Consider the following 15901-nt stretch of genomic DNA (forward strand, 5'->3'; position numbering starts at 1 on the left):
GGGGGGGGGGGGGGGGGGGTAGGAGACACCCCATCACATTCTTTCATTTGAGCTGAATCAAGCTAACAAGCTAACTTTAACCATGTAGCTACGGCTCTATTAGAAAACACACATGAAGTGTAATAAACTGAGGAATATTTTAAACATTACCAAAACCTAAATTAACCTAAATTAAGTGTAAAGTTGGTTTATATTATAAATACATTAAACCACCAAGCGCTAACAGTTTTCTAAGAGTTAGAAATGGTTAAAGTTTCAGCCAAGAAGGCTAAAGGTTGGTAGAAAATATAAACATATAAGACCACAAAATAAATGTTGGTGGAAGATCTGACATCTGTCACATTCCTGGGACCATACTGTGGACCTGCTTGGTCCTGTAGTGACTGATAGGAAAGTTCTAGAACTATTTCAACACCTGCAGAGTCCAGTGGTGACAACAGTGGTCCAGAGTGAAGAGAATGGATTGGAGAATGGATAGTTCAGTCAAAGAGAAAGAAAACCAGACGGACAGGTTTGGAAGCAGCAGCAGCAACAGTAACAGCAGCAGCAGCAGCAGCAACAGTTGGATTCACTGTTTCCGCTGATGCGTAAAGAGGAAAGAACGCGATCCACTCATCCAGCAGTGACACAGAACCGAGTCAGAGGAGAGCGCGGTGAAAACTGCGCTAAACCAAAGAAAGAAAGAAAGAAAGAAGAGGAAAAGAAAGAAGAGAGAGATAAAAAAGAACTAGTAGAAAGAAATCAGCAGTTGTTTGTATTTTGTTTGTTTGTTTCGTTACCTTTGATGTAGTTTGATTTGTTTTCATCCAGAAGACTGGACGCGGAGACTCCCATACTGCTGCTGTCAGAGGATCCACAGGTGGAGCTGAGACCTCCAGGTACAGACAGCACCGTCACCACAGAGGAGCCACGAAGAGAGGGAGGAGACCGGAGCAGGAGAAGGAGGAAGGACGAGGGAGGGAGGATGGCTACACACTCCTCCCTCTTATGACGCTCACCCACCACAGGCAACTCACTTTTTTACCACAACTCTCTCTCTCTCTCTCCCTCCCACACACCACTGTAAAAAGTGGTGTAAATAAATGGCAGGAACCCTGGTGAGTCCAGTTGGATGAAACTTTTCAGTCCACTGAACATCAGTCGCGTCAAGAAACGATGACGTAACACATTCGTCATAAACGTATTACATAAGAACACGACGAATATCCTTCGAGTGGTCGCTGGAGTAAGAATTTAAAAAAAAGATTGAGTATTGGTGTGAATGACCTTCAGTGTGAATGACAGTTCGACAGTCAGCTCACAGTGCTCCTTTTTAAATTTAAACAAATCCCAAAAAATCCAGCAATAAATAATACTGCTACCAAATCACAATAGTGCAGAGGTGACGAAAGTTATTCTTCTTTTCATTCTTTATTCCAGCTCAAATGTAATACCAAACACAGGAATTCAGTTTTTGCACAAATGTTAATTTATTTATTAAGGCAGAAACACAGACACAATGAAACAAAACCACGTTAACACTGAAACACTGACAAAATGTTTCATCCCTGGGACCGAAAAGAAAGTGAAATAAATAAATGTGTCAGATAAACTGTGCTCAGAGTTGAGCTTTGATTAACAAATAAATCTCTTTGTTTTAAACCTGACACAGAGCAGAGTCACAGGAATCCCAGAATTCCACAGCATCATTCCTGGTTTCCCTCAGGCCACGCCCTCCACCCTGCCACTGGTCTGAGAGGTGCTGGTGGCGGCGCTGGTGTTGGTGGGGACGCTGTACTTGGTGAGGACGGCCTTGAACTGCTCCAGCCGTGCGTCGGTCCGTACTCCTGTGGGGTCAAAGTGCGTGCGAGCCACCCTGAACCCCGCCTCCGTCAGGTACTGAAGGAACTTGTTCAACCTGCCCAGAAGGAAACAGGAAACACAAACCAAAGTCACAACAACGTCCGGGAGATTCAAAAAGTCCTCCACCTGCTCCATCTCCACGCGTGGCTCCACTCTAACCTGATCAAATCTTTACAACACTTTTCCAGTATTTCATTACAACATCCAAATTAATCTGTGCAAATCTTTTTCTAAATTACTGTAAATTATTTGACATCTGAGTTTTTATTGTTGAAAATTTATTGAATGTTTCACCTGGTACCTCACCAGGTACACCTGGTCCTTGGATAAACCTGTGATTTCAACTGAACCACATCACATTTAAAAAAAAAAAATTCTAATAAAAGCCACTGCAGTAGAAGCGGCCGACGTCAGTTTCACTCACTTGGGCATGTTCATGCCTCGGATGCTGTGACGGTGGATGCTGTAGTAGAACGGTGGATGTTCCAGGGACGCATCTGACTTCAGTTTCTTCAGAATGTTCCCAGAATCCTCTCCACTCTTTCTTTTACCTGCAGAACGGTTAAAGATAAAAAGTAATAATGTATTTTTTTAAATTGTAGTTTTTGAACATATTCATTTTCCTGGCTTTTTACTGGTTTTGTGAATGTTGGCTTATAATTAACTGATGGATTAATCAAGAGCTGCTACTGCAGAAACCGACACTGCCCTCTCTAGGTTGAACGCTTTAATTACAGGTGACCTGGAGCGGTCCCAGTGTCTGGTGTACCTGAAGGTGTGTTGCTCAAGTGACGAAGGCAAAGCCCATGGGCTTTGAACTCAAACCACTCAGACAGAACACTTCATGGAGACACCGGATCTCTGTCAGTGATTTGCTGAAGAAAGGAGGATTCTACGAGGAATATTTGTATTACGTCTGCATACATCGTCATCTCAGTAACACTGATTTTTGTCTACTTCAGCAGTACTGCGGATGTACAGATTACTGCATCCTTCTGGAGTAAATCAGTTTATTGTTGAAGTGCAGTAAAAAAAAGTCCATTAATTCAGTTCTGCTGCGCCGATGTTTTAGTGCTGCACCATGACAGGTTCCTGCAGTGACTCACCTGACTGATCAGCTGACTCCTCTCCACTCTGTAAGGTCTTAATGACCACGCCACACTCCACTGCAGAGAAACACAACCACCAGGTAAAAAGGAGCTGCAGGAATTTTACACACACTCATTCAGTCACACACGCTTGTGCAGTGTGGGTGTTTACCCTGGTTGGTGAGAACAGACGGCCCGTGGACCAGAGCTTTGAGCGTGGTGCACTCAGACTCACAGATCAGAGTCTTAATGAGAGGCTGGATGTCATCCATGCTGTGCTTCACTGCAGCCACCAGCATCCTCCTGAGGAAGCCTATGTTGAACAGAGATCCAGACCTGCACCAGCACACATGCATTTAAAATCATAATAACATATGCCTAATCGTGTCTAATCCACTGCTGAACTGTGATTAATCAGATTAAAAGTTAATCATTTGACAGCCTTGATTTTCATATTTAAGTGGCAAATCAAAGGCAGAGTTCAAGTATTTTTGTAGACATGGATTTAAACCTGAAACAAAACCCAAACCTTCTATTAGAAACTTGTTGATATAATATTTATAATATATAGCCATATACATACTTTTGTGTAATCACACAAAATTATGTATATGGCTTTATATAAAAAGTTAATTTTAAAAAACAGTATTACTACATTAATTATGTCATCTGCTAACATGTTTACATCGCTCTCCTTCAGCCACTAACTTCTACATTAATGATGTCATCTGCTAACATCGCTCTCCTTCAGTCACTAACTTCTGTAAGTTCTTCACATTTCCCGTTATTCCGCAGAATGCTCGCGAGAGTCAAAATGACGTCGCCTGTTTCCTGATTAATAAATTACCGGACAATCACAAACCCAGTATGAAAAATTCCGGCGTGTAAAACATACATTTAACATTTTATTTTATGCCGCCGGTGTCCCCTTGAAGTGACGCGTTTTCATTTTCAAAGATATTTAATTGGCATAAAGGCCTGTTAACCCGACAGATTGATAAGAAGAGCCGGCAGTTATTGACGTAGTAGGAGGTCTCGTTATGACGAGAGGCAACGTTGTTAATTTAAATATGGCGGCGCCCAGTCGCTGAATGTAAACAAACTCAGCACTCTTAAGAAACGTATATAATAAAAGGCATATCAGCGTCTCGGAACTTAGTGTTTTGTTTTGCCGTTCAGTGGCGCCTGGTGCTCGTCTTTACCATATGGGTCCCAGCTGCACCGCCGTCTTCCCAGGCAGACTTCCATGACAGGTACAGGGCAGTGTGTCTAGAGGAAACACACCACAAGATTGATTTCGTTTGTTCACCAATTATGTCCAACTTAATCAACAACCTTTTTAAAGAAAACGTATTAACGATGTATTTAATCTTAAGGTTCATTTTAAATTAGTTAATACTAGTAAAAACACTAACCTCTTATCCATGCGTTATCTCATGGGCTAGCTGCTGAGTTATCATCAACAAACTCTCAGGTTAAATGTAACAAATGAGAAGACACTTACCATCCACCATGTTGCTGTGCTTCAGGAAGACTCTCTCCTCACACCACTGACAATGAACCAGATTTCTCATCTTCTTCACTGACTCGTCAGCCTGAGTGGGGCCCCTGAGGACTCTCACCACCACCAGGACAAAGTGCTCCAGCGCCACGGCCAGCAGCACCTCGATGCCTTTGTTGCAGCGAGCTGCTGCCCTGCAGCACACAGAGGGAACCAGGTGAAGGTAGGAGCGCTTCTCTGTATTCTATGGTGTTTTACTTGGCAGATGTGCCGACCTACCTGGCCACTGAGGTGACAACCATGCGTGCAGCCAGTTCTTTGTAATACTCGGTGCGTACGATATTGCAGCCGTAGTGGCGCAGGGTGACGTTGGGATACTTGGAGTACAGTGAGCTGGTGTCTGTGGATGTCACCGACACGATGCCCAGGTTGCGGACATTTCTAAAGGCAGCGTCTAGATAATTCACGGCTGTCCCAAAGGGATCCAGGTGACTGAAAGAAAAAGTCTCTGTTAGTTCTTTAAGACTCCACGACAATGATACCAAAAACACTGTCTCCTCGTGAAGTGGAATAACGCATCAGTCTCCACACTCACATGTAGTCAAAAGGCCGAAGGTGCATAATGACGTTAGCATCCATCTTGGCAACCTCCACTGCAGCAATGGGGGACCCATCTGCATCACTGCCTACACCCTCAGGCCCCCGGGGGCCCCGTGACCCTGTATCCACTCTGATGTTGTTCAACTCGCAATTTTCTCTGATCATTTTGACACAAGTCTCATTGATGTCAGTGATGGTCACTCTGACGCTGCTGCGAAGGTGTTTCGCCCACTGGAGGCCTGTTATTCCTGTGAAGAGTTCCAGACAGAGCAGATCGGTACCAGGACACAAAACATTTGTCCAAATGAGGAATGAGATAATTTCACTTTGGGTTTTTACCCCAAAGCAAAGTTATAACTTCAAATGCAATTTTTGGACGAAGGACTACAAAAAACTCTGGAGTTAAGACGTTCCGTCAGATTAAAGGTGAATCAGACATTCATTTGAACATTTGGACCCTGACGTTCTACATGGCTCCATCACTACTGCCCACCTGTGGCTCCAAACGCATCCAGACACTCCACTGGGTTGCGCTCTTCAGCCAGAACAGCCAGTGAACAGAACACCAGCTGCCTGAAACACACACACACAAAAACTTTTTCCAAAAGTTCATGATTTGATTAAAGACATGTGGACTTGGCAGCAGCACACACCTGTTGGACTTCATCTTACGGTTGAAATAAGTGTCACTTTTCTGGACGGTGGTGTAGTTGGGGAGGAGCTGGACATTTGTTCCAAGTTCTTTCATGATTTCAAAGGCCTGACCCGAAGGAGCTGCAGAACATGACGCCACACACACACAGATTATCACACTGTCCAGACCAGTGATGGGTTATTCATCGTGTGCCTTGGCTCTTCTTGACCATCAAATGCTTCTCCAGTCATTACAGTCAAAGACGTTCTCTACCTGGTTCTTCACACGTCGTGTCAGAGCTCCCAGAGTAACTGGCCTCCGTCTCTCCTTTGTTGATGTGGCGTTTGAGGTGGCTGACCATGTCAGTCTTTCGGGCGATGGTGACAGAACAAACCACACAGTGGTAATGAGCCACATGTCGTCCTGAAGCCTAGAAGAACACAATCAGAACTCAACACTAACAAAAATTAGACTTTAAAAGTCAAGTTGTGGATGGTCAGAATTGAATTCGCCATATTCTTGAAAAAAGTTATCTCTCGGATAATTTCTTATTTAAATAATCCATGTCGTCAGCCATCGTGTAGACAAAGGTGTCACAGGGTTCTAGCCTGAGATAATTTTTCTTTTCTTTTAGTTACTTGATTACCATGAATGTCAAGGTTCATCAATGATGGTAAATATACACTTAGTAAACATGTGGAATTCAGCCACAATATACAGCTGCACTTTACTGCCCCCTGGGAGCAGGGGAGTCACATAGTCGCAGTTCTGTGCGGAGTGGGAAATCTTAAAATCTCAATATTGACGTGTATGATGAGGCCAGTGTTATTGACCTTATAAAATAAACCTTCCATCTAGAGGACAATACACAGGACACCTGAATGTTTCCGTGGTAAACAAAGTCTAAACTCTAACTGGGATTATTTGACGGCAGACAGAGTTCATTTCTCTGCCTTTATTTAAATGAACTAAATGTTAAAAATGAAGTTGTGGAGGAGATTCTTCTTTTAGCTACAGCTGTCACAGTTGAAGTTTTCACCTGGTCTCCACTCAGGCTGGGCTTCAGGTTTCTGCAGGGCAGGTGACAGATGCACATCTTCTGACCTGCCAACATCAAATACGTGTTAGCATCGATTTTAGCGTGTGACAATGTGTTGTGCAGAGTACGCCGCATCTTCTCACCTTCAAACTCCACAAAGACTTTCCAGTGGAGGTTCTGCAGGTGTCGTCGGAGTTTGTGACTGTAACAGGCTTTAAACTTCTCCTCTGGACACAGAGGACATGCTTTACGTCCCGCTGAAGAGAGATGATGCAGGAGATGACAGCTGAGTTTTCACTGGGTGTGTAATTTATGAATAAAAATGAAGTTTAAAACATTTTCATTCCAGCAGTAGTCAAGGTTAGAAGCAGACTGACCTCCGTTTAGGTCCACCAGGGACTCGAGACCGTCCAATGTGGTTTGAATAGAGATGTGTCTCTCTGTAAGATCATCAAAACACTTATCGTATCGTATCTCTAAGTTAAGTCTCACTGCTAGTCACAAAGAGAGAGCTAGGTTACCAATGGTTGTAGTGGAGGGCTTGACATCATTATCTGCAGCAAGGTCGTTCTCCGTTTCCTGTTTGGTGACTTGGTCACCAGTTGATGATGCGTTTCCACCATCACAACCTTCACAGACAGAAACATTGACAATGGTGTAATTACTAAGAATATTTTCCCATGTGAACCTGGCATGAGACAAATCTGGCTAAATGAATGAACATGGTCATTTTACGGTGCCCAAATATGATTCCAAAATGCCGTTGTTGATGTTTTTGTGTATATTAGTAGTTTTATACATGACTGGTTATCTACTTGTAGTCTGGAATGTTCCCACAGTTGACAGAGTGAATCTTTTCTAGAATGTGTGCTAACATCCCTGTAGTGTTTCCCAGTCGTCTCTTTGTAGACCTGGTCACTTGTTTCTTCGACTCTTTGATTATCTGACGTAGTCGTAGCTACAAACTGAACGTACACTCCAGCGCCCATTGCTTGCGTCGCCATTCAGGTACCAATCGCATACGATTAGCACACCTGCACTCGCGAAATCAACTCGTCAGAGGTCACATGCAGGCTGTGTCCGTGAGGACAGCGTTTATGGAAGTATTTGAACCAAAATATTGGTTATAATGTGCAGTGAAGAAAATGTGGAGTTACAGCAGCAGACGACGGCTGTCAACGACCGAGGTTACCATCCTCGTCATCGTCATGTTGAACTGAGGTAGGAAAGTTTATTTATGGACTTGACGCGCCAGAGTTATCGAACACAGAATACCCAAATAATGTTTGATATTGTAAAAAAAAAAGACAACTGTATTGCTCCGATTTGTAAGTTACCTTAACGTGTAAGTCACGCAACAAGGTAAGTTAAACTAATGTTTCCTTCGATAAAAAAAAACCCAAACCACCCTGCGATTTGCCCGTACACCCCCTAGATGTTGACAGAATTGTATTTATAAAGTAAATAAAAAGTCGAACAATATTTTTTCTATGACATGTGCTGTGTGTATATTCAGACTTAGAACATACTTAACACTTAAGTCACATGAATGAAGCAACCGAACTACGTTTGGATGTGCACCGTTTGACAAGGTCCAAACGATTCTCTGTTCTGATCCGATACTTATATTCTCTGCTTGACTGAATTTAAATTATGTACGGTAGATTAAACATAGCATCAAAACCAAATAGTCTAACAGGGAAATGTTTTTTTCTCGATAATGTTTTCATTTTCGTTTTGCTTTGACCACAGATAAACTGGTAGTGTTAAAATGTCCAGAGATGTAAGTCCCACAGTCCTACAGAGCAGCTCCGTGATCAGACCGCGTCGTATCAAACTGTCTGAAAACGCAGCTTTTAATTCATTAAAGAGCTCACAGCAAATAATCTTTGGGTCATTTATAAAGTCCTTTATTGTAAACACTCGGCTCTTTTTTCTCCCTTGTCGTTTATCCGCCATTACTGTTGACTATTTAGGTCCTACGGCAGAGCTCCGCGGTGAGGCCCTCCTTCAGTTCACCAGTTACAAACTCAGATTTCCCTAAACATCACTGCGTAAAACTGTTAGAGATTGATTATTGGTTAATATTGTTTAGAACAGCCTTTTGTTGAATATTATATTAAGAACCTCTGTCAATTTAATCTACCTTTCCTGTCAACGTCCTCCTGGTGTAGCTGAGTAGCTTCTGCCTCTTTTAGCTCCGCCATTACGAACTACAGCAACAAACGATTTCATTTCCTACTTACGCACGGTGCAACGCCCACTCCTGTTTCAGATTGGATACGATCAAAAGTAAGGCTAGTGACGATTGGTTAGGAATCCAGTAGGCTAAACTAACCAGAAACAGAGAGGGGTTTTCCGATGGTAAAGAAACCGATAACCCAGGTCAGGTACTGTATAAAATGGACTGTCGTCTGCTAATTTTCAAAGTCAGATTAATCACAGTGTAGCTGTGTATAAACCATGATGACTGTTTTATCACAATGAATAATTAATCGAGGGAAAATGTCAATATTTATATGATATTGCTTTATGTGCTTATTGTTACAAATGTAATGTAATATGAGCAACTTCTTTGAAGGACCCCACTGAGTGTCTGTATTATTAATTAGGGGTGTAAGAAAATATCAATACACTGAAATATTGTGATGTTTTGTTTCACAATACTGTATGAATATTTTACAGCTCTGTATGGATTATTTTTTAATAACAGTTAATAGTCCAATATTTGTGTTTAATTTTTGTGTCACATTTAAACCTCTGACCTCTAGTTGATTGTACAGGAACTGTAAATATTGAGACTTTGACTCACACTACCAACGAATTCTGCAAATGTTTTTCTTTCTCCTCTAGTGATTCCAAATGTAGATCCCTCTGTTCCAATGTTAGTAACCTGATGTTCAGATGGAACAGCAGCAGAGTCTTTACTATGATGACACTTTGACTACAGTTAAACCACAGGGGGCGCAGCATGAATACGGGCAATGTCCTGTTGTGATAAGAGTGTTTAATATCAACTGGACTATCTGAACTCCCTCAGTGACATCAACTCAATGTGTCATGAGTGTAGGTCATAACCACACCTTTGAGACCAAAACCCAACGATTACGTTTCTATTCTTAACACTAATAATAAACACTATAAAACAACACTGGCCTTCATGGACAGTAGCCAGACTGAGCAGTCATACAGTGTGGAGGCCTAGGTTTCGGTTTAGATGAATAGTTATGTTAGTGGACATGACAATAACTAAAATGTTAAGCAAAAATAATTGTGATGTTTTATAAAATGAAAATACCAGCTCCCAGAAATACAAGTTTTCTAAGTTAAAAATCAGCATTTTTTGCAAGATTTTCCTCATGATACGAGAAAACTTACCAGTGCTCAACCCAGCTCCATTTGTCCACTTGACACACTGTGGCGCTGTCTTCCTCACTGTCCCTCATTGGGTTATTTGACCCATTTCTATAACAATAACATAAAATGTTTTCTTAATTATTATTATTTTATATTATCAATTTATTTGTTCATGTCTGTGTTTTTGATGTTAAGACGGGGGTTAATTTATTTAACTAGTAGTATATTTCTGGGGGGCTGGAACGAATGAATTGGTTTTTAGTTACTTTTAATGGGGAAAATTCTATCAACAATCAATACGAGTGCTGTTGTAGAACGGAATAGACTGGTATCTTGAAGCCCCACTGTATGCAAATGCAACACAAAAATGAACCAGTGCCACAAATATTTGCATGTTAGTTGTTGAAAAAAATCGATATAAAATCAAAACTATCGCAATATTTCAGTGTATCGATCATTTCTTCCATCCTTAGAAAAGTACATGATCGTTTGACAGTAAAACGGGCTGGGTTTCAGTTGGGGGGTGGTAAAGAAAATCATGAATGCAAACAGCTTATCTGTTCACCAACGTCATGGCGAAACTGTTTATTCTTTAATGATGATGATTCATTATTATTGCTGTGGGAGGTTCAACCTCCCTGTCCTTTAAAGCTTTACCTCTCCTCAGTCAGATCAGACAGGTCTGAAAGCAGATTGTGTTTTACCACCAAACTGCTGTGATCGCTCTTTTTAATCCAACACCAGAGAATCACTTCCAGAGGCAGCGATGAGGTGAGTCCATTTTTAAAAAACGTACTTCTTTTTAGTCATTTTAAAAAATCTCTAGTACTTGTCAGCAAAACTTTTTGTTTTAGTTATAATCTAAGCATTAGCTTTAATCTCAGTTCAAACCTGATTGGATTCTTGGATTTTCTCTTATATTGATGTTGGAGTGAAGTTTTAGTTTTTAGGTTTTTTGCCTTCTACAAATGTATAGAAACCCTTGTTTTTTTTAAGCTGTTTATCTGTTAACACATCTCTGTTAATTATCAAACAGCTGTTTGAGACACATGTCTTGGTCCAGCACATGACAGAAGTCATTCATTCTTTCTGTTTTACAATTGAAGTTGTAATTCTTTGTTTTATCCTGATTCTCCATCAGTTCTACACTGAGGGAATCAACGTTGAAGGACAAACTGGAGAAGTTGGAATGCCACTTCACTTGGAACCTGAATGGCAGCAGTTACTATTTAAAGCGTTTGAAGGAAAATCTTGAGGATATTAGCACCGATGAGGACGGGTGGTTGGGTCCCATTTACAACATGCTGGGGTTCATTCATTTCCACGTGAGCTCCACTGATGAAGCCAGGATTTTTTTCAGCAGAGCTGCTGAAGCCTTCAGCCGACTGAGAAGGTCAGACAGGGGGCCGTGGCTGATGGTTAGCTATGCTAATCTGGCTTGGTGCCACTACCATCAAAAAGAAGAAGCACAGAGTCAGTTCTATCTGTCTGAGGTTGAAGCACTTATGAAAGAGTACCCATCTGGGAGTGAGGCTGAGCTTCACCCAGAGATCTGTGCTGAGAAAGGCTGGGTTCTAATGTATGACACAAAAGTCACAGCTTCAGATTATCTCCAGAGAGCAGTGGAGATGCAGCCGGACATGGTGGAGTGGCAGACTGCCTACGTGTTATGTCAGGAAAAACAAAGCAATCTGGTAGACTTTGTGATGAAATTAGAAGAAGCCAAAGACAGAGATCCAGAGAACCTGTACCTAGCTGCTATGTGCCTCGTAAAACGTGGCTTTAGTGGAGAAAAAGTTGACGAAAACGAAATAGATTCTTTGGCCAATAAGGTTTTGATGAAACCTGTGAGCAGTTACAAAAGCTTTAGACAGATTCTTAAATGTTATAAATACTTTGACTTAGTTGACCGGGCGATCACAGTGGCCGAAAAGGCTCTGGAGAAACATCCGGACCAACGGTACCTAAAACGATGTGCTGCTATCTGCTACAAATGGAAAGTTATCAATGGAAAGGGCAGTCCAGCAACACATGATATGATAAAACGAGCTATAAGTCTTCACCAGCAGGTGGTAGAAGAATACCCAGAGTCATCATTTTTAATAAATCTACACCTAGCAAGTATGTACGCAAAAACAACATATGACGCAAAAAAAGCAGACGCCATTTTCCAGGAGCTACTTGATAAAGATCTAGAACCTGCAGAGAAGCAGCTCCTTTACAATGTTTATGCAAAGCACCTGTACTTCAATAGGAACGACAGCAATGCTTCCATGAACTACCACATGAAGGTGGTAGAGATCCAACATAGGTCATTCTTTAGACTAAACAGCATCAGAGAGGTGCAAAAGAACTACTATAGAGAGAAATGTCCTGAAATGAAAAGAAAACTGTCAGAGTGTCTGAGAAAAAACACATCTGAGGAGGAAATAATAGAGGCTATGAAGAATGACCATCATGTTTAAAAACAAAACAAAAGACGTTTTTCTGCATGATATTTAATCATAGAATAAAGGGATGGATCAACAGATCCGGCTGCAGTTGCCTGATCGCCTGATCTGTGATCATTAAAAACAACACGTACAAGAGTACAGAATGTACATATTATAAAAGACAGAGACAATTTGGATGTGGCCGAAAAAAGAGGTCTGCTCACTCGTTCCTTCGACTTTTCTTGTGACTTTTTTTTGAACTCCTGTAAAAACAGTTAAAAAACAAAATTAAAACATGAGGCTCTCACTGTAATGATAAAAAAAAAAAATCAACTTTCAACACTTGTCAAACAATGTTATCAACATATCTGTTTTTCATGTCATGGACAGTTGTCATGTGGCTCCTGATTTGTTTTACTTTTTGTGAACATTTTATCATGGAGCTGTGGGACATCCTGATGTCAGAGCAGAGCTCACCTCTCTGGAGACTTGGAGTGGCTCCGGTGTCGGTGGCTCCTGTGGTGACCTGGTTGATGACCAAGGACAGTAGAAAGAAACCAAATGTCAGTTCAGGACCTGCACTGAGACCACTTCATTCATTCATTTTTTTTTTTCATAATGTAAATCCATCAGTTTCAAATGTTTCTCTTACCTGGGGATTTGGAGCGGTGACGTCTGTCTCTGGACCGGCTGCGGTGTCTGCGGGGGCTCTTACTGCGGTGGCGCTCTCTTCGGGGTGACGGACTGACACATGACAGAAGACACTGATAAACATGAAGAGAAAAAAAACATATCCTTTTGTGCCTGTATTAAAAGAAATCATTGTACCTCCTCCTCTTTGGAGATCTGCTCCTCCTGTAGAAAAAGAAAAACAAAGTCAAATCAACAGGATGAAAAAGATTTATCGTTAATGAACCTGTATAAAAATACGACGTTCAACGACGAATGTCTTAAACAAAGCAGAGATCAGACAAACCGTCTGGGTGAGCGACTCCGTCTGTAGCGAGGAGACGGAGAGCGCCGAGGTCTGTCATTGTCACGGTAACTACGTCTATGAGGTTCTGGAGACGGAAGTCTCTCTGGCTGCGGGGACAAAAGAAAAAAATGTTCGAATGTGAATCACCTGACAAGTGGAGGATTTTTTATTTCTGACTGAATTTTAAGTTTTAATCAAATATTTTCTCATTATTTGACTTTTTTCATTCTCAAACAGAATTTGTAGTTTATGATCAAACACAGTAATGGTGAAATAAATCAACAGGCTTGAAATGGCTTCTGTTTATCCTCCTGTGTTACAGGACCAACAGGATCAGTGAATCAATTTCAATTTCTCACCTTCTCTTCCTCTTCATCCTCATCCTCACTACTTTCCACTTCATCAAGGTCTTCCTCAAGAGCACTGACACGTGGGTCTAACATCTCCGCCTCCTCCAGAACTTGCCTCTTCTGTAAAAAAAAAACAAAAAACACACACACCCACAGACACCGGTCAGTAACACAGGTGTACAAAACCCCGACTGTATGATAATATACTAACTCACCTGGAGCCGCGGCAGAATGACGTCACACATCCTCTCCTCGTGCAGAAGCCCGTCGATGAACTCGTCCACGTGCATCAACTCAAACTCTGAGACAAAAGTTTGCTTTAAGAACTCAGCAAAAGTGTGAATAAGCACAAAAATGACTTTATGAAGTTTAAAATGTACCTCCATTTCTGTTTTGACTCTTGATCTTTCTGTAGTCGTTGTATAAAGGCTCGAGGTATTTGTAACAATCCACTGCAGTGCCAGTTAATCTCATGTACATGGCTCCAAGCATGCGAACATATCTACAGGGAGAGTGAATACGGATCAGAGAGACCATACTAGGATGTAGCGGTAAATGTTGTACACCAGGGTTGACTAGTTCTCACTACAGTGACCAACAAAATCAGATGAAGTCCTTATCACAAATTCTGTGTGACAATAAAAGATGGACGCAGAAAAAAGATCTACCATCTCTGGAGACTCACTTAAAATCCTCATTTTTAATAAATTCAACAATGATGTCCTTCTCTGGCTGAATCTGCAGCATTTTTAGTGTGAGGCAGAGGAACGGTGTGGGCTTAATGTTTCCGCCAAAAACTCCTCCCACGTACTTCAGCTCCATGGCCTTATCCACCACCAGCTCGGCTGTAAGAAAAAAAAAAGAAACATATCAGGACCACTGCAGAGCTTTAGGTGCCGTCATCAAGTCCGGGTGGGGGGGGTGGGGGGGGGGGGGGGGGGGGGGGGGGGGGGTTCTCTCTAAATTAAGACCATATATCGTCAACGTTTAGGCTACAATTCACACAAACACCATTAATTGAACAGTCTTCAGGTCCACTGTGTTCAGATTAAGACAGACCTTAACAACTCAAATACGATTTTTCACTTGAATGTATCCAAATATTTAAAATAGTTTCATAATATACTATGACCAAAAGTTTAAAACCCAACTTATGATTATTTAAAACCACATTGATAGTCACCGCTAACACAATGTTAGAAACATGTTACAATTAGTTCCCCTCTTCACTGCGTTATTTTCAGAAAAAACTTTGCGAATTTAACTAATTTTCTACTTTTATTTAAGTCAACCGACAAGAGGTTTGAGTAGATCTCAGGCTGAAATGCTAACAACATGCTAAATAGGTACTTACCTGTTAAACCGAAACACTCTTCCTTCCAGTATTTAGACTCGTAGATTCGGGTTCGAATGATTTTCTCCACCAAGTACTGTGGGTTGGTCCCGTGTATACTATTGGCATCTTTAACTGTTCTGTTTGCCATCGAAAAGGTAATAAATGGTTTAGAATTCTAGCATTGAGAAAATAGCAATCTCCGACTCTGCTCGGCAGCGGAAATAAAATAACGCGTCCGGTTCAAATCTTTCAAAGCAAAAGCAAGATAATCCGTCTGTTTAAATCTTAACGCAAAGTCAAAATGTTATTATTTAATAATGAATATTATTAACATAGTTACCATTCTAAATACTTTAATATATGATATAAAATATATTTATTTATACAATTTTAATTGACTGAATACAAGGATTTTACTGATGACACTTGGAGTGACACAACCGTTCACAACGTATTTGAACTTGGATTAAAACGGTCGTTACAAAAGTTGTGATAACGTTATATGTTGTTATCTTCATTTTATATTACCAAGTGTTTGAAATAACATGTTTACCACTTATCACTTTTGATTCATAACTTATATAAAGAGGCATTTCACTATGTGGTGATTCCAACAATTAAAGCTACATGGTGACCATTGTAGACAATTTTGTTATTCAATGGCGAAACACCATTACGGATAAATGCTAAAATAAACTGTTTCCCGAGGTTCTGATGCCACCTCCATGCACAGGGGGGCAGTGTCG

General features: G+C 41.2%; 4 protein-coding genes and 1 long non-coding RNA gene across 9 annotated transcripts in view; 2 read left to right on the top strand and 3 right to left on the bottom strand.

The window, feature by feature from the left end:
* Positions 1 to 909, bottom strand: part of niban1a (niban apoptosis regulator 1a) — a 12376-nt gene extending 11467 nt beyond the window's left edge. For both annotated transcript variants that reach the window (XM_008338100.3, XM_008338093.3), the window contains exon 1: positions 780 to 909. In XM_008338100.3, the coding sequence (XP_008336322.1) occupies positions 780 to 834 (55 nt within the window). In that variant the 5' untranslated portion in view covers positions 835 to 909. The remainder of the gene's footprint in view (positions 1 to 779) is intronic.
* Positions 1 to 1788, top strand: part of LOC103399389 (uncharacterized) — a 9201-nt gene extending 7413 nt beyond the window's left edge. For all 3 annotated transcript variants that reach the window (XR_001761769.2, XR_523633.3, XR_001761768.2), the window contains 2 exons: positions 811 to 1097; positions 1652 to 1788. This is a non-coding gene — a long non-coding RNA (uncharacterized LOC103399389). The remainder of the gene's footprint in view (positions 1 to 810; positions 1098 to 1651) is intronic.
* trmt1l (tRNA methyltransferase 1-like) lies at positions 1446 to 8977 on the bottom strand. Its single transcript, XM_008338110.3, has 16 exons — positions 8851 to 8977; positions 7226 to 7333; positions 7082 to 7144; positions 6848 to 6961; positions 6705 to 6769; positions 5939 to 6095; positions 5685 to 5805; positions 5525 to 5604; positions 5027 to 5279; positions 4711 to 4923; positions 4435 to 4625; positions 4133 to 4199; positions 3103 to 3266; positions 2949 to 3008; positions 2267 to 2393; positions 1446 to 1897 (listed from the first exon to the last, which is right to left on the bottom strand). The coding sequence occupies exons 1-16, from the start codon at positions 8909 to 8911 to the stop codon at positions 1702 to 1704; spliced, it is 2040 nt and encodes a 679-aa protein (XP_008336332.1). The 5' UTR covers positions 8912 to 8977; the 3' UTR covers positions 1446 to 1701.
* A 65-nt stretch (positions 8978 to 9042) lies between these two features.
* Positions 9043 to 12822, top strand: LOC103399427 (interferon-induced protein with tetratricopeptide repeats 1-like). Of its 2 annotated transcripts, none has more exons than XM_025064427.1 (3): positions 9043 to 9089; positions 10729 to 10832; positions 11203 to 12822. In XM_025064427.1, exons 2-3 carry the CDS (start codon positions 10828 to 10830, stop codon positions 12524 to 12526), a joined length of 1329 nt encoding a protein of 442 aa, XP_024920195.1. In that variant the 5' UTR covers positions 9043 to 9089; positions 10729 to 10827; the 3' UTR covers positions 12527 to 12822. The 2 variants fall into 2 exon arrangements, with proteins under 2 accessions (XP_024920195.1, XP_024920192.1); XM_025064424.1 differs by having other exon boundaries at positions 9068 to 9094.
* prpf38a (pre-mRNA processing factor 38A) lies at positions 12544 to 15407 on the bottom strand. Its single transcript, XM_008338138.3, has 10 exons — positions 15174 to 15407; positions 14505 to 14664; positions 14200 to 14321; positions 14035 to 14120; positions 13829 to 13939; positions 13470 to 13576; positions 13322 to 13348; positions 13146 to 13237; positions 12971 to 13019; positions 12544 to 12756 (listed from the first exon to the last, which is right to left on the bottom strand). Exons 1-10 carry the CDS (start codon positions 15301 to 15303, stop codon positions 12714 to 12716), a joined length of 927 nt encoding a protein of 308 aa, XP_008336360.1. The 5' UTR covers positions 15304 to 15407; the 3' UTR covers positions 12544 to 12713.
* Positions 15408 to 15901: the final 494 nt, after the last annotated feature.

The sequence above is a fragment of the Cynoglossus semilaevis genome, chromosome 2, assembly GCF_000523025.1.
Source record: "Cynoglossus semilaevis isolate Cse_v1.0 chromosome 2, Cse_v1.0, whole genome shotgun sequence".
NCBI classification, from domain to species: Eukaryota; Metazoa; Chordata; class Actinopteri; order Pleuronectiformes; family Cynoglossidae; genus Cynoglossus; species Cynoglossus semilaevis.